Raw genomic sequence first — 23,348 nt, forward strand, 5'->3', positions numbered from 1 at the left:
TGGCAGCATCATGCTGTAGGGATCTTTTTCAGCGGCAGGGACTGGGAGACTAGTCAGGATCGAGGGAAAGATTAACCGAGCAAAGTAAATAGACATTGTTGATGAAAAGCTGCTCGACCCTAAGCACACAACCAAGACAACGCAGGAGTGGCTTCAGGACAAGTCTCTGAATGTCCTTGAGTGGCCCAGCCAGAGCCTGGACTTGAACCCGATCGAACATCTCTGAAGAGACCTGAAAACAGCTGTGCAGCGACGCTCCCCATCTAACCTGACAGAGCTTGTGAGCCTCTGCAGAGAAGAATGGGAGAAACTCCCCAAATACAGATGTGCCAAGCGTGTAGCATCATACCCAAGAATACTCCAGGCTGTAATCGCTGCCAAAGGTGCTTCAACAAAGTACTGGGTAAATGGTCTGAATACTGATGTAAATGTGATATTTCAGTTGTTGTATATATTTTTTTAAATTTGCTAACATTTCTAAAAACCTGTTTTTGCTTTGTCATTATGGGGTATTGTGTGTGAATTGATGAGGAAAAAAAGTGATTTACATTTTTCAAAAATAAGGCTGTAACGTAACAAAATGTGGAAAAAGTCAAGGGGTGTGAATACTTTCCGAATGCACTGTACGTATTGAACCATCTTGTAAGGGAATAATGCACATCCCTAGTTGGTATGCCTACTCATTATACACTCTATCATTGTCTCTTTTTGTGCAGAACATTATAAGCAGTGCATCTGAGCCCTATGATAAGCCAACCCTCCCATTATACAGTTCAGCTTTTCTATTCTGCCCCTACAGCTCTCCCTTCCATTCTTCAACTGGATTGTGCCTTCCTCTAGGATCACACCACACCTCCATCCAAACAGGGCATTCATTACCATATAATTAGCTCTAAGAGAGGGTCTGAGTAGTCTGTGGGTGTCAGGATGCCCGTGTTGCATTAAGCCTGATTGCCTGAACTGTGTCACTCTGACATTCTGCTCACTTATAATTAGCAGCACCTTATTAGAACAGATGAAAGTGACATCAGACAGAGACCATACTCTAAAGTAGCCTAGCAGGCCAATGAGTCACAGTCACACGGTTGGTTATTAGGCGATCTGAGTTTGTCCTTCCTTGAAATTTCAACACGGATGAAGACTGGAGTTGCGGTTGTCACTTTGAGGTTTATAAAATGAGTATGACAGTGTTGGCGCCATTTTCTGTCAGAAAATGCAGCAATAATTAGCATTGCAACTTTTACAATTGACCTTTAATGGATCTACAAACTAATACTAACCAAGCTTAAACATAGTTGTGGCTGACTGTAATCAAATGTCCACTTTCTCTTTTTTACCTTACACCACAACTGTAAGGTCTTTTTCTTTAAACATGTTCCATTAAAGCAGCACACTTGTATGTTTTCCCCACGTTTACTGCAGTATACTACAGTGTAGTGTACCCCCACTTCAAATGCTTCTCCGGCAACAGAGGTTCCATAAAAATGCAGATGAGTTCTCTGAACTGAGTAACAGTAAGCTTGTAATAATCGGTTTGTACACAAGCACTGCAGTCTGCTTTTGCTTTCATGTTTTCTTAACTGATTATTTAGGGAAGGCATTTTTCATGCTGCTCTCTGGTAGACTGGGGTATTTCAGTTGGCTGTAAAACCACGTTGTTTCTTTCATTACAGTTTGTTTTCAAAATAATTACACTCGTAAGACACATCATTCAAGGAAATGTGGTGGGAAGAACAAAGCTGGCGTTTCAAAGTCTGTTTCAATTGATAAAGCGGCTTTACAAATGTATAGTGTAAGGCTTTGTCTTACAGACAAGAGATGTAGGAAATGCTGATGCCTTTGCTAATGTGTTAATTTGTATAGTGTTTGTTTGTGTTTCTGCATCCTTGCATATGTTCACGGGTGTTTGCTGTTTGCATTACAAAGACAAAGACAAACCTGTAAAGTTGACGTTGCGAATGAACTTGAGCAACATGGTTCCATTGATGGTTTCCATTTTAGAGCAGAGGCCCACTTTCCCTGGACAGAGCTCCTTATGCATGTTGTGTAACGCGTGAGCCATGGCGTAAACTGCATCAACCACAAACTGGACCTTCCCCTCCTGCTCATAGGACGAGTCCTTCCCGATCCGCTCGTGGTCTAAAGGGACACCAAAATAAAAGCCACTGTTAAATTCAATCCTTATACAGTAGCATAACCCTCATGTAATAACATCTAGTCCAAAGACAATAAACACACTTCTGTATTACAGTGAATATATCCCGTTGTCTGGTGTACAACTGAAATTATAGTTCCCTTGAGACTAAAAATATACAACAAAAATATGTATTTTTGGATAGGCTCCTTTGATATAGAATGAAAACATGACCGACCGACAGGTCTTGTTCATCTGCTATGTTCTACTATTCATCAGAGGTTTGTTAGTCAAGGCAAGAGTATGTGTTGGAGGAGTGGAGGACGACTGGAAGACAGAGCAAGACAGGCTTAATCATTCTTTAGTATTAATGCAATTAGTTATGACAGGTGTATATTAATCATAGCCGAGGTTGTTTCAATGCTTTGGAAATGTGTTAATCACCAAGTAAGGTTTCAATTAACATCCTGGTCCTGCAATTAGCTGCTGCCTTGTCAGCGCGTTGGCATGGAGAGAGTGACAGTGGGACACTCCACTGGCCTTTAATCAGCTGGTCTTAGCTATTATTACAGCAGGAAAAAGAGAAGGAAAAATCATAACCACCAGCCAAGGTGGGGGCATTGGGTCTGACTGCTCTATATAAGTGAGTTGTGATTCCGTACAGAGGCATGACTATAGTCTAGACTATATTATCAGTACACTAGACCAGAGGTTTTAGCCATTGAGAGGAGTCTGATTAGAAAGATATTGGATGGAAAATGGTGAAAAATGCACAACATTTTTCTTGAAACTTCCAACATAGAAATGCTATCAAAAATAATTTACTGAAACTTGTTACAAATGATGGAGTCATCCATGATTCACCAAATTATATTTTGAAAGAGGAAGCAAAATATTTAAGCATTTGTTTTCTTTTCAGTCTTCTCCATTTCCACTGTATAACTGTAAGGATTTTTTCCTAATAATAATACATGTAAAATTAACACAATTACAGAAAGACCTGTGTGAAGGTCAACTTACAGAAGATGAACCTTTTGAGGCAATTACATATTTTCAGTCTGGGAAAAAACAGGGCTTGATGGTATACCAGTAGAGGTATATCAGACCTTTTTTGATATACTCAAAGATCCATTATTAGTATGTTTTAATTACTCCTAAAAAATGATACTTTTAGGTACTCAACAAGAAGGTCTGATTTCATTACTTCTAAAACAGGACCCAGGTGGTAAGTATAAAGATCCAATCCATTAAAAAAGCCTGGTCTTCATAGCAGATTTTGAAAAGATGTTTGAGTACGACTAGAATATATATATATAAATGTCTGGGTTACTTTAATTTTGGTGAATCTCTTATACAATGGGTTAAAGTTATGTACAGGAACCCCAGATGTAAAATAGTAAATAATGATTACTTCTCAGAAAGTACTGAGCTTTTATGAGGAGTAAAACAAGGCTGTCCGTTGTCTCTGTCGATTTATTACGGCCATTGAAATGCTAGCTATTAAAATTAGATCCAACAAGAACATCAAGGGGTTAGAAAACCAGGGAATAAAAACAATGTGTCAATGTATGCCGATGTCTCAAGTTTTTTCTTAAGTCCGCAATCTGATTCCCTGCACAGTCTCATTGAAGATCTTGATCACTTTTCTTGCCTCACTATGTATTGGATTGCTAAAAGACAGTGTTTACACTACCTTGTAGTTTACCAATAAAATAGGTGGATGGTGAAGTAGACATACATGGTGTTCACATCTTAAAAAATATAAATGAACTTACCAGAATCAATTTCAATAGAAAGTTTGCAAAAATAGATAAGATTCTGCAACCATCGAGAGGTAAATCACAATGATTAACTTCTGGGTCCTATCACAGTTTACTTACTTAATAATGGCACTGCCTACTCCAAACAACTCATTTTTTAAATCATATGAGCAAAAAAAATTTCATTTTATTTGGAATGCTAAGCCAGACAAAATGAATGAATGAATGAATATGAGTTTATATGGGAGGGGGGTTAAAATGATTCAATATTAAAGCTTTAAACATCTCAATAAAAGCTTCACTCATACATAAATTATACTTAAACCCAAAATGGTTCTCCAGTAGATTATTAAGAAAGGCTCATCCGTTGGTCAAAAATTGCCTTTTTGCCTTTATATAGATTACAACTTCTCATTTCCAACTAATTGAAAATGACATTTTGTTTAAAGTATGGCCCTTTCTTAACTATGCAAAGCTGGTTACAATTTCAGTTTTATCCTCCAGAAAAGATAGAACAAATATTAATACAAATGTTATGGTCAAACTCGAATATACTAATTTTTTTTTTTTTTAAACGTTATTTGTATTATATTTATTAATGACATTATGAATATGAATATAAACAGTGGAGTTATGTCACATGTGAAGCTATCGAAAATATATGGGAATATCTGCTCAATCCAAAGTTATAACCAACAGATTGCAGCAATACCACAAAAGTGGAGGAGAGTGGAAAAGGGAGAAGTCAGGGAACTTGTTTGCCTGCCATATATTAAAGATACAAATGGATGAAAGGAATTGGCATAAATATGGTACAAAAAAACACTTGATTCAAAACTTCACGTTTTTAAATTAAAATGATTATACAATATTTTTGCCACCAACAGAATGCTATACAGTGGCAAGAAAAAGTATGTGAACCCTTTGGAATTACGTGGCTTTCTGCGTAAATTGGTAATCAAATGTGATCTGATCTTTATCTAAGTCACAACAATAGACAAACATAGTGTGCTTAAACTAACAACACACAAATTACTGTATTTGTCTTGTCTGTATTGAACACATCATTTAAACATTCACAGTGTAGGTTGGAAAAAGTATGTGAACCCCAAGGCTAATGACTTCTCCAAAAGCTAATTGGAGTCAGGAGTCAACTAACCTGGAGTCCAATCAATGAGACGAGATTGGAGATGTTGGTTAGAGCTGCCTTGCCCTATAAAAAACTCACAAAATTTGAGATTGCTATTCACAAGAAGCATTGCCTGATGTGAACCATGGCTCAAACAAAAGAGATCTCAGAAGACCTAAGATTAAGAATTGTTCACTTACATAAAGATGGGAAGGGTTACATAAATATCTCTAAAAGACTTGATGTTCATCAGTCCATGGTAAGGCAAACTGTCTATAAATGGAGAAATTTCAGCACTGTTGCTACATTCCCTAGGAGTGGCCATCCTGCAAAGATGACTGCAAGAGCACAGCACATAATGCTCAATGAGCTTAAGAAGAATCCTAGAGTGTCATCTAAAGATTTACAAAAATCTCTGGAACACGCTAACATCTCTGTTGACGAGTCTACGATACGTAAAACACTAAACAAGAATAGTGTTCATGGGAGGACACCATGGAAGAAGCCGCTGCTGTCCAAAAAAAGCATTGCTGCAAGTCTAAAGTTTGCAAAAGTGCACCTGGATGTTCCACAGCGCAACTGACAAAATAATCTGTGGACAGATGAAACTACAGTTGAGTTGTTTGGAAGGAAAAAGGCACAGCACACCAACATCAAAACCTCATTCCAACTGTAAAGTATGGTGGAGGGAGCATCATGGTTTGGGGCTGCTTTGCTGCCTCAGGGCCTGGACAGCTTGCTATCATCGACAGAAAAATGAATTTCCAAGTTTATCAAAACATTTTGCAGGAGAATGTTAGACTATCTGTCCACGAATTGAAGCTCAACAGAAGTTGGGTGATGCAACAGCACAACGACACAAAACACAGAAGTAAATCAACAACAGAATGGCTTCAACAGAAGAAAATACAACTTCTGGAGTGACCCAGTCAGTGTCTTCTGGAGTGGCCCAGTCACTGACCTCCACCCGATGGAGATGCTGTGGCATGACCTCAAGAGAGCAGTTCACACCAGATATCCAAAGAATATTGCTGAACTGAAATAGTGTTGTAAAGAGGAATGGTCGAAAAATCCTCCTGACTGTTTTGCAGGTCTGATCTGCAACTACAGAAAACGTTTGGGTCAGGTTATTGCTGTCAAAGGAGGGTCAACCAGTTATTTAATCCAAGGGTTCACATACGTTTTCCACCCTGCACTGTGAATGTTTACACAGTGTGTTCAATAAAGACATGAAAACATATCATGTTTGTGTGTTAGTTTAAGCAGACTGTGTTTGTTTATTGTTGTGACCTAGATGAAGTTCCGATCAAATTTTATGACCAATTCATGCAGAAATCCAGGTATTTCCAAAGGGTTCGCATACTTTTTCTTGCCACTGTATATGGGGCATACAACAATCTCAGCTCTGTATATTTTGCAGCGAAGAGACAGAATCACTAGATCATATATTCTGGTATTGCCCCTACTTAGGCTTGTTTCTGGTCACAGGTTCAGGATTTTTTTTTTTTAATTAAAAAATTAATCACAACATTCACCTAAAATAGCAGTGTTGGGAAATTTGGAAAGGCACAGTCAGTCAACAAATAATACTCGAAAGAAAGGTTTTTTATCTTTAGCTCACAATCTGTGGATACTATATGATTACAAAATGTACAGTTGAAGTCAGAGGTTTACATACACCTTAGCCAAATACATTTAAATTCAGTTTTTCACAATTCCTGACATTTAATCCTAGTAAAAGTTCCCTGTTTTAGGTCAGTTAGGATCACCACATAATTTTAAGAATGTGAAATGTCAGAATAATAGTAGAGAGAATATATTTCAGCTTTTATTTCTTTTATCACATTCCCAATGGGTCAGACGTTTACATACACTCAATTAGTATTTGGTAGCATTGCCTTGAAATTGCCTAACTTGGGTCAAACGTTTCAGGAAGCCTTCCACAAGCTTCCCACAATAAGTTGGGTGAATTTTGGCCCATTCATCCTGACAGAGCTGGTTTAACTGAGTCAGGTGTGTAGGCCTCCATGCTCGCACACACTTTCAGTTCTGCCCACAAATTTTCTATAGGATTGAGGTCAGGGTGATGGCCACTCCAATACCTTATCTTTGCTGTCCTTATGCCATTTTGCCACAACTTTGGAAGTATGCTTGGGGTCATTGTCCATTTGGAAGACCCATTTGCGACCAAGCTTTAACTTCCTGACTGATGTCTTGAGATGTTGCTTCAATATATCCACGTACTTTTCATTCCTCATGAAGCCATCTATTTTGTGAAGTGCACCAGTCCCTGCTGCATCAAAGCACCCTGACAACATGATGCTGCCACCCCCATGCTTCACGGTTGGGATGGGGTTCTTCGGCTTGCAAAACTCCCCCTTTTTCCTCCAAACATAACGATGGTGATTATGGCCAAACAGTTCTATTTTTGTTTCATCAGACCAGAGGACATTTCTCCAAAAAGTACGATTTGTGTCCCCATGTGCAGTTGCAAACCGTAGTCTGTTTTTTTATGACGGTTTTGGAGCAGTGGCTTCTTCCTTGCTGAGAGGCCTTACAGGGTATGTCAATATAGGACTTGTTTTACTGTGGATATAGATACTGTTGTACCCGTTTCCTCCAGCATTTTCACAAGGTCCTTTTGCTGTTGTTCTGGGATTGATTTGGACTTTTCACATCAAAGTACATTCATCTCTAGGAGACAGAACGTGTCTCCTTCCTGAGCGGTATGACGGCTGCGTGGTCCCATGGTGTTTATACGTGCGTACTATTGTTTGTACAGATGAACGTGGTACCTTCAGGCATTTAGAAATTGCTCCCAAGGATGATCCAGACTTGTGGAGGTCTACAATTTTTTTCTGAGGTCTTGGCTGATTTATTTTAATTTTCCCATGATGTCAAGCAAAGAAGCACGGAGTTTGAAGATAGGCATTGAAATACATCCACAGGTACACCTGCAATTTACTCAAATTATGTCAATTAGCTTATCAGAAGCTTCTAAAACCATGACATAATGTTCTGGAGTTTTCCAAGCTGTTTAAAGGCACAGTCAACTTAGTGTATGTAAATTTCTGACCCACTGGAATTGTGATACAGTGAATTATAAGTTAAATAATCTGTCTGTAAACAATTGTTGGAAAAATGACTTGTGTCATGCACAAAGTAGATGTCCTAACCGACTTGTCAAAACAATAGTTTGTTAAAAAGACATTTGTGGAGTGGTTGAAAAACAAGTTTTAATGACTCCAACATAAGTGTATGTAAACTTCCGACTTCAACTGTATGTAAAACATCACAGCACAATTGAAAAAATATATGGCACATGGAATCCAAACGAGGGTGGTCTATGGTGATAGGTGGGATGGGCTGAGTGGCGGGATGAAAGAGCTTATGTTTGGTGTATTATTGCTATGTGATTGCTTTATTTAAAAGTACCATATATGCTAAATGTATATGCAAACATGTACAGTTCTAGTAAAAAGTTGACAACTACTCATTCAAGGATTTCTTTCTTTATATTATTTTCCACACTGTAGAATAGAAGTGATGACATCAAAACTATGAAATAACACATGGAATCATGTACAGTGGGGGAAAAAAGGTATTTAGTCAGCCACCAATTGTGCAAGTTCTCCCACTTAAAAGGATGAGAGAGGCCTGTAATTTTCATCATAGGTACACTTCAACAATGACAGACAAAATAAGAAAAAAATCCAGAAAATCACATTGCAGGATTTTTTAATGAATTTATTTGCAAATTATGGTGGAAAATAAGTATTTGGTCACCTACAAACAAGCAAGATTTCTGGCTCTCACACTTCTTTAAGAGGCTCCCTTGTCCTCCACTCGTTACCTGTATTAATGGCACATGTTTGAACTTGTTATCAGTATAAAAGACACCTGTCCACAACCTCAAACAGTCACACTCCAAACTCCACTATGGCCAAGACCAAAGAGCTGTCAAAGGACACCAGAAACAAAATTGTAGACCTGCACCAGGCTGGGAAGACTGAATCTGCAATAGGTAAGCAGCTTGGTTTGAAGAAATCAACTGTGGGAGCAATTATTAGGAAATTGAAGACATACAAGACCACTGATAATCTCCCTCGATCTGGGGCTCCACGCAAGAACTCACCCCGTGGGGTCAAAATGATCACAAGAACGGTGAGCAAAAATCCCAGAACCACACAGGGGGACCTAGTGAATGACCTGCAGAGAGCTGGGACCAAAGTAACAAAGCCAACCATCAGTAACACACTACACCGCCAGGGACTCAAATCCTGCAGTGCCAGACGTGTCCCCTTGCTTAAGCCAGTACATGTCCAGGCCCGTCTGAAGTTTGCTAGAGAGCATTTGGATGATCCAGAAGAAGATTGGGAGAATGTCATATGGTCAAATGAAACCAAAATATAACTTTTTGATAAAAACTCAACTCATCGTGTTTGGAGGACAAAGAATGCTGAGTTGCATCCAAAGAACACCATACCTACTGTGAAGCATGGGGGTGGAAACGTCATCTTTGGGGCTGTTTTCTGCAAAGGGACCAGGACGACTGATCCGTGTAAAGGAAAGAATGAATGGGGTCATGTATCGTGAGATTTTGAGTGAAAACCTCCTTCCATCAGCAAGGGCATTGAAGATGAAACGTGGCTGGGTCTTTCAGCATGACAATGATCCCAAACACATCGCCCGGGCAACGAAGGAGTGGCTTCGTAAGAAGCATTTCAAGGTCCTGGAGTGGCCTAGCCAGACTCCAGATCTCAAAACCATAGAAAATCTTTGAAGGGAGTTGAAAGTCCGTGTTGCCCAGCAACAGCCCCAAAAAAATCACTGCTCTAGAGGAGATCTGCATGGAGGAATGGACCAAAATACCAGCAACAGTGTGTGAAAACCTTGTGAAGACTTACAAAAAACGTTTGACCCCTGTCATTGCCAACAAAGAGTATATAACAAAGTATTGAAATAAACTTTTGTTATTGACCAAATACTTATTTTCCACCATAATTTGCAAATAAATTAATTAAAAATCCTACAATGTGATTTCAGGATTTTTTTCACTCATTTTGTCTGTCATAGTTGAAGTGTACCTATGATGAAAATTACAGGCCTCTCTCATCTTTTTATGTGGGAGAACTTGCACAATTGGTGGCTGACTAAATACTTTTTTGCCCCACTGTACGTAGTAACCACAAATGTGGTAATAATAATGTAATACATATGAGATTCTTCAAAACAGCCAGCCTTTGCCTCTTGTCTTTCGCTCAACCAGCTTCGGACTAATCAGACTAATCAGACCAAAGGACAGATTTCCACCGGTCTAATGTCCATTGCTCGTGTTTCTTGGCCCAAGCAAGTCTCTTCTTATTGGTATCCTTTAGGAGTGGTTTCTTTGCATCAATTTGACAATGAAGGCCCGATTCTGTGACGTGGTAAGGTTGGACCTGGTGCAGAAAAGAGACCAGACGAGGAATCAGTGGTTAAGGAATAAACATAATACTTTACTGCAATACAGTAGCTGCAGGATCACAGGACGCTTGAAAACCCAACTGTGCCACCCTTTGTTGCCAGGAGGAACCAACGACAGATTCACACAGTCTCCTCTGAAAGTTGATGTTGAGATGTGTCTGTTACTTGAACTCTGTGAAGCATTTATTTGGGCTGCAATTTCCGAGGCTGGTAACTCTAATGAACATATCCTCTGCAGCAGGGGTAACTCTGGGTCTTCCTTTCTTGTGGCGGTCCTCATGAGAGCCTGTCTCATCATAGGGCTTGATGGTTTTTGCGACTGCACTTGAAGAAACGTTCAAAGTTCTTGAAATGTTCCACATTGACTGACCTTCATGTCTTAAAGTAATGACGGACTGTTGTTTCGCTTTGCTTATTTGAGCTGTTATTGCCATAATATGGACTTGGTCTTTTACCAAATAGGGCTAACTTCTGTATACCAACCCTACCTTGTCACAACACAACTTATTGGCTCAAACGCATTAAGAAGGAAAAAAAATACAAAAATTAACAAGGCACACCTGTTAATTGAAATGCATTCCAGACTACCTTGAAGCTGGTTGAGAGAATAAAACATTAAAAAAGGAATTTTGTGAAGCCTAATGATAGAAACTAAGGAAGGACATAAGCTTATAACTGTTCACTCAGGTCTGGTAAAATAGTCAACAACAAAAAAATCTCCTTTTGTTGATGTAGCCATCACTAGCCTTACATTAATGATTGGCCCAGCGTCGTCCGGTTTATGGTTTGGCTGGGGTAGGCCATCATTGTAAATAAGAATTTGTTCTTAATTAACTGACTTGCCTAGTTAAATAAAATAAAATTTTAAAAAATGAACAGATAGTTACTCTTTTTGGCCTACTGCTAAAACAGAACATGTCTACAAAGGCAAGGACATCAGTGGATCAGAAATCACATTCAGACTAACAACACCACTAAACAGGAGCCACATCTGGCTCTTGTATCTGTAATTATTATTTCAATATTAAAAAGTGTTTTTACCTGCCTGGGGATCGAATTATGTCATCTATAAGACATGCTGAACAAATTTGAACAGGATTGAAACCATTATCAGAGGGATGCAATGAGTTGAGTCATACAGCTAATATGAACACTGTCACAGCACACATTTGAATAAATGTCAGTGAAGATCATTAAAAGTAGCCTTCTTGCCCCGTAAAATCATTAGTGGAGAACCAGAGTTTGGAGGAACTGGCGAGGGGAGTAGGATATGGGCAACATGTAAAGGCACTGACAGCTGATCCTTAAGGTACTGTAACAGATCCCATCTGCCACTCTTTTATCCTGCATGATCAATTTCTCATCATTGCGATTCAAGTAAAATCAACAGGATCTATGTCCTCTGAGACAGTACAAACATTCCTAGTCAATTTAAGGATTTTGTAGAGATTCTCATTGCTTGATGTTTATTGCTCGTGGAATTAAATGAGTAGACTGGATAACCTCTCTGAATCATGCTTGAGATAAAGTGGAAGATTGGGGGAGTAAATATACAGTACTATTTTTCACAGAATTTCTACTCACCTTTACCCATGGCCATGCCTCTGTAAGTATGTGCAAGTACTTGTATTGTACATTCATACTGTCATATTCAGACTTACCAAATCCCTCCTTGTCAGTGATACATGGGGAGGCAACATTTGACATAATCAGTCTAGTTCTCTCATGTCCATTTGGAAAGTGGTCTCTGTGCCAGAAGCCAGACGTCATCCCTGATGAATGGGAGGGACCCTGTCACATATTACTCTTGCATTCGGTAAGTAAGGACTCTACTGCCCAGTGTTGACGGCTGTAATAAAAATCAACAGCCAGTGCCATCTAGGGGATGGCATCTCTGCCCACTTCTCCCCTTTTCCTCTCCCTTCAGACCCATGCTCCAGTTCCAGCTCCAGGTCTAACTCTCTCCTCTCACTTGGTCTCGTATTACCTAACCCACTGGTTCCCCAAATGTAAACAAGACATAGAATGTATAATAGGATGAAGGAAAACAGGATGGAGTAATTGATAAAGTTGCTCAGCGTTTTGTTTTCTCTATGCCTCTTGAAAGGTCTACATGGCCATGTCTTATCTAAACAGAAGTAGTTAATGTTAACAAATGCTGGCTGTGAACAGATATCATTTTTTTACATTTTCTCTTGCTGCTGCAATATGCAGTCGGAATCTGTATTTGCCCAGGCTTGGAGAAGCAATTTAACATCTCTGACAAGACTTTGAATGCTTGAATAAAACATGTCCAGCTATGGTCCTGTACTTGTTTGCCACTGGTATACCAATCATAAGAGAACACACATGCACACACACAAACCCACACATACCTACCTCGGTTGTGGTAAATATTTCCGCATTAATGGGACGAATAACTTTAAATCCCAGGATGAGGAGGCTCTGATCAGTGACCAGGGTTTTGCTGCTCATCTGCGGCAATAAATGACATTCCCCAAAGGTTTCGCATATTAAGTCCTTTATTTGTTTTTCCTTCACCGAAGAGAGAGCTCACATAACATTCAAAATGCATTGCAGATGAGTTGAGTATCATAGAAGTTTTGGACTGCTAGCATCATATCCACTGCCGACAATGGTCCCTATACCAGCTTGTCCAGAGTGGTTGTGGGTGCCTGCTAGATGCTGCTCAAAATTAAACAATACATTTTTCACTGATCATGAAGTCACATCTAACCCAGCATATTATGTATTTTCTTGTATCAAACAAAGCATTATCTTCAGCTTTACAATAATTTCACCTGGATTAATACACCGTTGATACTCTCTTGGCTGCATATAAAATACAGCACTTCGAAGAAATGAACAATGTGTGCTAGATTGGGAAGGTTTGAACAGGTTTAGACAATCTGCTCTCCTCGTAGTGGACTGACATTTATTGGATGATAAAGGAAGAAAAGAAGAAGGCAGTGACTGAATACTAGGTTTGACGTGCTGCCTGGCAGACTGGAGAGTGCCTGCTGTGAAACCTTTGTGCCTTTGTATTGTTAATCCAGGGACAGCATCAACGTGGGCCTTGAGAGTTTGAAAGAAAAAGAGGAGTCAGAAGAGGCCAGGTGATGTGTTCTGTCTGAGCATACAGATGTAGGATCTTAATTTGAGCCAGTTTGCTACAGCAAGAAAATATTCCTGCAGCAACAGAAAATGTGAATTAATATATGGATTATAATTAATGGACTTTTTCGGTTTGAAATCTGAAATTTAAAGGTGGAAATTACAAACTTCAGAAGCATTTTAAAATCTTTTTAAAGTTTTAAATTGCATTCAGGAGTTCTCCCGCAACTGGTTGATGAAATTAAGATTCTACATTTGTACACACATAATTCCACTGAATGAAGCCTGATGTATTTTGATACATGATTCATTTGCTCTGAGACAGGCTATAAATATATAGGGGTTCCTAATGTTTTGTACACTCGGGAAATATATATATATACGTATATATATATATACAGTGCCTTGCGAAAGTATTCGGCCCCCTTGAACTTTGCGACCTTTTGCCACATTTCAGGCTTCAAACATAGATATGAAGAACATAGATGTGAAGAATCAACAACAAGTGGGACACAATCATGAAGTGGAACGACGTTTATTGGATATTTCAAACTTTTTTAACAAATCAAAAACTGAAAAATTGGGCGTGCAAAATTATTCAGCCCCCTTAAGTTAATAGTTTGTAGCGCCACCTTTTGCTGTGATTACAGCTGTAAGTCGCTTGGGGTATGTCTCTATCAGTTTTGCACATCGAGAGACTGAAATTTTTTCCCATTCCTCCTTGCAAAACAGCTCGAGCTCAGTGAGGTTAGATGGAGAGCATTTGTGAACAGCAGTTTTCAGTTCTTTCCACAGATTCTCGATTGGATTCAGGTCTGGACTTTGACTTGGCCATTCTAACACCTGGATATGTTTATTTTTGAACCATTCCATTGTAGATTTTGCTTTATGTTTTGGATCATTGTCTTGTTGGAAGACAAATCTCCGCCCCAGTCTCAGGTCTTTTGCAGACTCCATCAGGTTTTCTTCCAGAATGGTCCTGTATTTGGCTCCATCCATCTTCCCATCAATTTTAACCATCTTCCCTGTCCCTGCTGAAGAAAAGCAGGCCCAAACCATGATGCTGCCACCACCATGTTTGACAGTGGGGATGGTGTGTTCAGGGTGATGAGCTGTGTTGCTTTTACGCCAAACATAACGTTTTGCATTGTTGCCAAAAAGTTCAATTTTGGTTTCATCTGACCAGAGCACCTTCTTCCACATGTTTGGTGTGTCTCCCAGGTGGCTTGTGGCAAACTTTAAACAACACTTTTTATGGATATCTTTAAGAAATGGCTTTCTTCTTGCCACTCTTCCATAAAGGCCAGATTTGTGCAATATATGACTGATTGTTGTCCTATGGACAGAGTCTCCCACCTCAGCTGTAGATCTCTGCAGTTCATCCAGAGTGATCATGGGCCTCTTGGCTGCATCTCTGATCTAGGAACGTCCCTTTTTCAGGACCCTGTCCTTCAAAGATAATTCGAAAAAATCCAAAAACTTCACATTGTAAAGGGTTTAAACAGTGTTTCCCAAGCTTGTTCGATGAATCATAAACAATTAATGAACATGCACCTGTTGAACGGTCGTTAAGACACTAACAGCTTTCAGACGGTAAGCAATTAAGGTCACTGACTCTGAAAAACACCAAAAGAAAGATGCCCAGGGTGCCTGCTCTGACTTAGGCATGCTGCAAGGAGGCATGAGGACTGCAGATGTGGCCAGGGCAATACATTTCAAAATCAGTACTGTGAGAGGCCTAAGACAGTGCTACAGGGAGACAGGACAGACAGCTGATCATCCTCGCAGTGGTAGACCACGTGAAACAACACCTGCACAGGATCAGTACATCCGAACATCACCCCTGCAGGACAGGTACAGGATGGCAACAACAACTGCCCGAGTTACAACAGGAATGCACAAGCCCTCCATCAGAGCTCAGACTGTCCGCAATAGGCTGAGAGAGGCTCGACTGAGGGCTTGTAGGCCTGTTGTAAGTGCTCTTCACTGAAGAGTCGCAGTTTTGTCTCACCAGGGATGATGGTCGGATTTGCGTTTATTGTTGAAGGAATGAGCGTTACACCAAGGCCTGTACTCTGGAGGGGGATCGATTTGGAGGTGGAGGGCCCGTCATGGTCTGGGGCGGTGTGTCACAGCATCATTGGACTGAGCCTGTTGTCATTGCAGGCAATCTCAACGCTGTGCATTACAGGGAAAACATCCTCCCCCCTCATGTGGTACCCTTCCTGCAGGCTCATCCTGACATGACCCTCCAGCATGACAATGCCACCAGACATACTGCTCGTTCTGTGCGGGATTTCCTGCAAGACAGGAATGTCAGTGTTCTGCCATGTCCAGCGAAGAGCCCGGATCTCAATCTCATTGAACATGTCTGGGACCTGTTGGATCGGTGGGTGAGGGCTAGGGCCATTCCCCCCATAAATGTCCGGGAACTTGCAGGTGCCTTGGTGGAAGAGTGGGGTAACATCTCACAGCAAGAACTAGCAAATCTGGTGAGGTCCATGAGGAGGAGATGCACTGTAGTATTTAATGCAGCTGGTGGTGACACCAGATACTGACTGTTGCTTTAGACCCCCCTCCTTTGTTCAGGGACACATTATTCCGTTTCTGTTAGTCACATGTCTGTGGAACTTGTTCAGTTTATGTCTCAGTTGTTGAATCTTGTTATGGTCATACAAATATTTACACATGTTAAGTTTGCTGAAAATAAACGCAGTTGACAGTGTGAGGACGTTTCTTTTTTTGCTGTTTATATATAGTTTACTACGTATGTAGTGCCATTACCCTTTCTTGTCTAAAGAAATACACTGGATTTATAATGTTTTGCACATTGAAATAATTCAGCAGCGAGAGAGAGGAAGGTCCTGACCCTATTGTTTACAATACAGTGGTAGCAAATGAAAAGCTTATCCAGCTATGAAGCATATTTTCTGTCTCAGACTGTTTCACTGGAGGTATTAATCCTGTTATGGGCTCTTGACAGTAAGATACTGTATGCAATGAATGTTTTTGAGGATTCATTTGGTGTTTCTTCTTAAAATGTATTGAGCTAATTGGAAGTCAAAGGCCATTTTAAATAAGCAGTGCTAGTTGGAAGTGTCTTTAGTAAAAAAAAAAAAGGGTTAGGATGTATCCCTATGCCAAGTTTCAAAACACAACTATACAATTCTAATTAGACTGTTGACTGTCTTTGATAAATGCTGATTCCACTGAAGCTAAGGCAGAAACCTACTGTACTGATGTGTTCTCCCTGTAAACCCAACAGCTTATTGCCATTGCCTTCTGATGCGGTTTTATGCTGTATGTTTGTCAGTAATCATTAGTGGTATACTTTTTATCCCAAGAGACAGTTTGTTTGTAATTGCTTCTTTAGACTCTAAATGACTGTTTTTTTGTCCCAGAAGGAGAACTATATTGTTGCGTGTGTAAACGCTGAAATGGTGTAAAGACGCAGCAGGCAATAAATCCAACCGTCAGAACCCCGAACCATTCACCCACCACATCATTTCATGGGGAATATCACATTTTCAAAAGTAGAGCTAAATCAAGCGTCTATGGGTGACATCAGTAGTGCATATGGCAGTCGGGAGTCACTCTGCTCTTTCCCCCCCAAGTAGGTTTGGAACCTTGCACTTGATTGAACATGAAAGGCTGAACATCAAGTGAACTGGTGCCACCATTGCACTGACTTTGATGTGGAAGGCTGTCATATAGCAGGGTGCTTCTTTCCAATATATCATTAAGAAGAATTGGCCTCATCTCCCTTAAGCTCAAAATAGACAGACTACAGTTCATGTCATCCTCGCTAAGAAATACATTTTCAGTCACGTTAGGAAACTGTTGCGAGCAATGTCGTGGGCTTGTTCAGTTATTATGCCATAGTGGTTACAAGTAGAATGACTGAACTGCTGACTCCACATTCAATCTAGAGGCCCTTTCTTATCAAGTCTGTTTTTTTCGTCTGAATAATTCGGACAAAAATAAATAACTAGAAATAAATACTTGCACGTGTTGTGAATTAATTAATAAATTTCTCTCTGCCTGTTTAAAAAAAAAATGTTTGCAAGGCATCATTGCAGCAATATCAATTTAGCCAATGCACCAGAGCTACACGTCGCTCTCGCCATTCAAACTTCCCCACCAGTTCATTGCCAACACTGGAGCCTATTTTTTAGCCATTCAGCAAGCAAATCAAATCAAATCAAATTGTATTTGTCACATACACATGGTAAGCAGATGTTAATGCGAGTGTAGCGAAATGCTTGTGCTTCTAGTTCCGACAATGCAGTAATAACCAACAAGTAATCTAACTAACAATTCCAAAACTACTGTCTTATACACACAAGTGTAGGGGGATAAAGAATATGTACATAAAGATATATGAATGAATGATGGTACAGAGCGGCATAGGCAAGATAAAGTAGATGGTATCGAGTACAGTATATACATATGAGATGACCAAGTAAACAAAGTGGCATAGTTAAAGTGGCTAGTGATACATGTATTACATAAAGATGCAGTAGATGATAGAGTACAGTATATACATATACATATCAGATGAATAATGTAGGGTATGTAAACATTATATTAGGTAGCATTGTTTAAAGTGGCTAGTGATATATTTTACATCATTTCCCATCAATTCCCATTATTAAAGTGGCTGGAGTTGAGTCAGTGTGTTGGCAGCAGCCACTCAATGTTAGTGGTGGCTGTTTAACAGTCTGATGGCCTTGAGATAGAAGCTGTTTTTCAGTCTCTCGGTCCCAGCTTTGATGCACCTGTACTGACCTCGCCTTCTGGATGATAGCGGGGTGAACAGGCAGTGGCTCGGGTGGTTGTTGTCCTTGATGATCTTTATGGCCTTCCTGTAACATCGGGTGGTGTAGGTGTCCTGGAGGGCAGGTAGTTTGCCCCCGGTGATGCGTTGTGCAGACCTCACTACCCTCTGGAGAGCTTTACTGTTGTGGGCGGAGCAGTTGCCGTACCAGGCGGTGACACAGCCCGCCAGGATGCTCTCGATTGTGCATCTGTAGAAGTTTGTGAGTGCTTTTGGTGACAAGCCGAATTTCTTCAGCCTCCTGAGGTTGAAGAGGCGCTGCTGCGCCTTCTTCACGATGCTGTCTGTGTGGGTGGGTCCAATTCAGTTTGTCTGTGATGTGTATGCCGAGGAACTTAAAACTTGCTACCCTCTCCACTACTGTTCCATCGATGTGGATAGGGGGGTGTTCCCTCTGCTGTTTCCTGAAGTCCACAATCATCTCCTTAGTTTTGTTGACGTTGAGTGTGAGGTTATTTTCCTGACACCACACTCCGAGGGCCCTCACCTCCTCCCTGTAGGCCGTCTCGTCGTTGTTGGTATACAAGCCTACCACTGTTGTGTCATCCGCAAACTTGATGATTGAGTTGGAGGCGTGCATGGCCACGCAGTCGTGGGTGAACAGGGAGTACAGGAGAGGGCTCAGAACGCACCCTTGTGGGGCCCCAGTGTTGAGGATCAGCGGGGTGGAGATATTGTTGCCTACCCTCACCACCTGGGGGCGGCCCGTCAGGAAGTCCAGTACCCAGTTGCACAGGGCGGGGTCGAGACCCAGGGTCTCGAGCTTGATGACGAGCTTGGAGGGTACTATGGTGTTAAATGCCGAGCTGTAGTCGATGAACAGCATTCTCACATAGGTATTCCTCTTGTCCAGATGGGTTAGGGCAGTGTGCAGTGTGGTTGAGATTGCATCGTCTGTGGACCTATTTGGGCGGTAAGCAAATTGGAGTGGGTCTAGGGTGTCAGGTAGGGTGGAGGTGATATGGTCCTTGACTAGTCTCTCAAAGCACTTCATGATGACGGAAGTGAGTGCTACGGGGCGGTAGTCGTTTAGCTCAGTTACCTTAGCTTTCTTGGGAACAGGAACAATGGTGGCCCTCTTGAAGCATGTGAGAACAGCAGACTGGGATAGGGATTGATTGAATATGTCCGTAAACACACCAGCCAGAATCACCAGCCAGAATCAAATAAAGTTTGTTCAGAGCCATCAATGTGTCTGCTTGGGGGGGGATATATACGGCTGTGATTATAATCGAAGAGAATTCCCTTGGTAGATAATGCGTTCGACATTTGATTGTGAGGAATTCTAAATCAGGTGAACAGAAGGACATGAGTTCCTGTATATTGTTGTGGCAACACCACCTCTCGTTAGCCATAAGGCATACGCCCCCGCCCCTCTTCTTACCAGAAAGATGTTTGTTTCTGTCGGCGCGATGCGTGAAGAAACCAGCTGGCTGCACCGACTCCGATAGAGTCTCTCCAGTGAGCCATGTTTCCGTGAAGCAAAGACCGTTACAGTCTCTGATGTCCCTCTGGAATGCTACCCTTGCTCGGATTTCATCAACCTTGTTGTCAAGAGACTGGACATTGGCGAGAAGTATACTGGTGAGTGGTGCACAATGTGCCCGTCTCCGGAGTCTGACCAGAAGACCGCTTCGTTTCCCTCTTTTACAAAGTCGTTTTTTTGGGTCGCCGGCTGGGATCCATTCCGTTGTCCTGGGTGAAAGGCAGAACGCAGGATCCGCATCGCAAAATGCATATTCTTGGTCGTACTGATGGTGAGTTGACGCTGCTCTTATATTCAGTAGTTCTTCTCGACTGTATGTAATGAAACCTAAGATGACCTGGGGTACTAATGTAAGAAATAACACGTAAAAAAACAAAAAACTGCATAGTTTCCTAGGAACGCGAAGTGAGGCGGCCATCTCTGTCGGCGCCGGAAGCAAGAGGATTGATTGATGCTTCTCTCCTCTAATAGGCCTAGACCAAAAAATTGCTCGAAATAATAATATACTCGTTCAAAACTTCAAAAAAGAAAGGGGGAAGAGATAAGCCAGTGGAGAAATGAGCGGGGATGCGTAAATTGCGCAAAAAGGGAACAGTGAAGACAGATGTGTACGTTTTCAACCTGGTCTCATAGACTAGACATAACATAGTAAATGTAAATCCATGAATCACAAATTAGTATGATATGTTACGTTTGCTATGGTTACATAAGGCCGATGGTTATTAAAGGCAAAAACAAAAGTAGAGTGGTTGGTCGGGTTGGATGGGTGAGCGCATAATGCAAACATCTAGCAACACAAAGAATGCAAATTCAAATCTAATAATGGACAATTTTAGCATTATAGCTAAAAATTGGGCCACCATTGTTCCTGTTCCCAAGAATGACTACCACCCCGTAGCACTCACTTCTGTAGCACCCCCTATCCACATCGACGGGACAGTAGTGGAGAGGGTGGAAAGATCCTCGGCGTACACATCATGGAAAAACTGAAATGGTCCATCCACACAGCGCAGCGCCTCTTCAACCTCAGGAGGCTGAAGAAATTTGGCTTGTCACCAAAAACACTCACAAACATTTACAGATGCACAATCGAGAGGATCCTGTCAGGCTGTATCACCGCCTGGCAAGGCAACTGCTCCGCCCATAACCGTAAGACTCTCCAGAGGGTAGTGAGGTCTGCACAACAAATCACCGGTGACAAACTACCTGCCCTCCAGGACACCTACACCACCCGATGTCACAGGAAGGCCAAAAAGATCATCAAGGACAACAACCACCTGAGCCACTGCCTGTTCACCCCGCTATCATCCAGAAGGCGAGGTCAGTACAGGTGCATCAAAGCGGGGACCGAGAGACAGCTTCTTTCTCAAGACCATCAGATTGTTAAACAGCCATCACTAACATTGAGTGGCTGCTGCCAACATTGACGTAGTAAATGTATCACTATCCACTTTAAACAATGCCACTTTATATAATGTTTACATACCCTACATTACTCATCTCATATGTATATACTATACCATCTACTGCATCTTGCCTATGCCGTTCGGCCATCAATCATTCATATATTTTTATGTACAGTGCCTTGCGAAAGTATTCGGCCCCCTTGAACTTTGCGATCTTTTGCCACATTTCAGGCTTCAAACATAAAGATATAAAACTGTATTTTTTGGTGAAGAATCAACAACAAGTGGGACACAATCATGAAGTGGAATGACATTTATTGGATATTTCCAACTTTTTTACAAATCAAAAACTGAAAAATTGGGCGTGCAAAATTATTCAGCCCCTTTACTTTCAGTGCAGCAAACTCTCTCCAGAAGTTCAGTGAGGATCTCTGAATGATCCAATGTTGACCTAAATGACTAATGATGATAAATACAATCCACCTGTGTGTAATCACGTCTCCGTATAAATGCACCTGCACTGTGATAGTCTCAGAGGTCCGTTAAAAGCGCAGAGAGCATCATGAAGAACAAGGAACACATCAGGCAGGTCCGAGATACTGTTGTGAAGAAGTTTAAAGCCGGATTTGGATACAAAAAGATTTCCCAAGCTTTAAACATCCCAAGGAGCACTGTGCAAGCGATAATATTGAAATGGAAGGAGTATCAGACCACTGCAAATCTACCAAGACCTGGCCGTCCCTCTAAACTTTCAGCTCATACAAGGAGAAGACTGATCAGAGATGCAGCCAAGAGGCCCAGGATCACTCTGGATGAACTGCAGAGATCTACAGCTGAGGTGGGAGACTCTGTCCATAGGACAACAATCAGTCGTATATTGCACAAATCTGGCCTTTATGGAAGAGTGGCAAGAAGAAAGACATTTCTTAAAGATATCCATAAAAAGTGTCGTTTAAAGTTTGCCACAAGCCACCTGGGAGACACACCAAACATGTGGAAGAAGGTGCTCTGGTCAGATGAAACCAAAATTGAACTTTGGCAACAATGCAAAACGTTATGTTTGGCGTAAAAGCAACACAGCTCATCACCCTGAACACACCATCCCCACTGTCAAACATGGTGGTGGCAGCATCATGGTTTGGGCCTGCTTTTCTTCAGCAGGGACAGGGAAGATGGTTAAAATTGATGGGAAGATGGATGGAGCCAAATACAGGACCATTCTGGAAGAAAACCTGATGGAGTCTGCAAAAGACCTGAGACTGGGACGGAGATTTGTCTTCCAACAAGACAATGATCCAAAACATAAAGCAAAATCTACAATGGAATGGTTCAAAAATAAACATATCCAGGTGTTAGAATGGCCAAGTCAAAGTCCAGACCTGAATCCAATCGAGAATCTGTGGAAAGAACTGAAAACTGCTGTTCACAAATGCTCTCCATCCAACCTCACTGAACTCAAGCTGTTTTGCAAGGAGGAATGGGAAAAAATTTCAGTCTCTCGATGTGCAAAACTGATAGAGACATACCCCAAGCGACTTACAGCTGTAATCACAGCAAAAGGTGGCGCTACAAAGTATTAACTTAAGGGGGCTGAATAATTTTGATAGGCCAATTTTTGATTTGTTAAAAAAGTTTGAAATATCCAATAAATGTTGTTCCACTTCATGATTGTGTCCCACTTGTTGATTCTTCACAAAAAAATACAGTTTTATATCTTTATGTTTGAAGCCTGAAATGTGGCAAAAGGTCGCAAAGTTCAAGGGGGCCGAATACTTTCGCAAGGCACTGTACATATTCTTATTCATTCCTTTACACATGTGTGTATAAGGTAGTTTTTGTGAAATTGTTAGTTTAGATGACTTGTTAGATATTACTGCATGGTTGGCACTAGAAGCACAAGCATTTCGCTACACTCGCATTAACATTGCTAACCATGTGTATGTGACAAATAAAAATTTGATTTTTAGACAACCTTAAAAGACAGACAAATAAATATCCGCCAGATTTTTACCCTTA

At 41.0% G+C, this 23,348-nt stretch overlaps 1 protein-coding gene across 1 annotated transcript in view; it reads right to left on the reverse strand.

Annotated features, from left to right (window-relative positions):
* Positions 1-23,348, reverse strand: part of LOC112221956 (metabotropic glutamate receptor 4-like) — a 323,222-nt gene that overhangs the window by 29,173 nt on the left and 270,701 nt on the right. The window contains exon 7 of the mRNA XM_024384429.2: positions 1,939-2,139. Coding sequence (XP_024240197.1) covers positions 1,939-2,139 — 201 coding nt within the window. The remainder of the gene's footprint in view (positions 1-1,938; positions 2,140-23,348) is intronic.

This window comes from Oncorhynchus tshawytscha, linkage group LG22 (assembly GCF_018296145.1).
Source record: "Oncorhynchus tshawytscha isolate Ot180627B linkage group LG22, Otsh_v2.0, whole genome shotgun sequence".
Classification (NCBI taxonomy): Eukaryota; Metazoa; Chordata; class Actinopteri; order Salmoniformes; family Salmonidae; genus Oncorhynchus; species Oncorhynchus tshawytscha.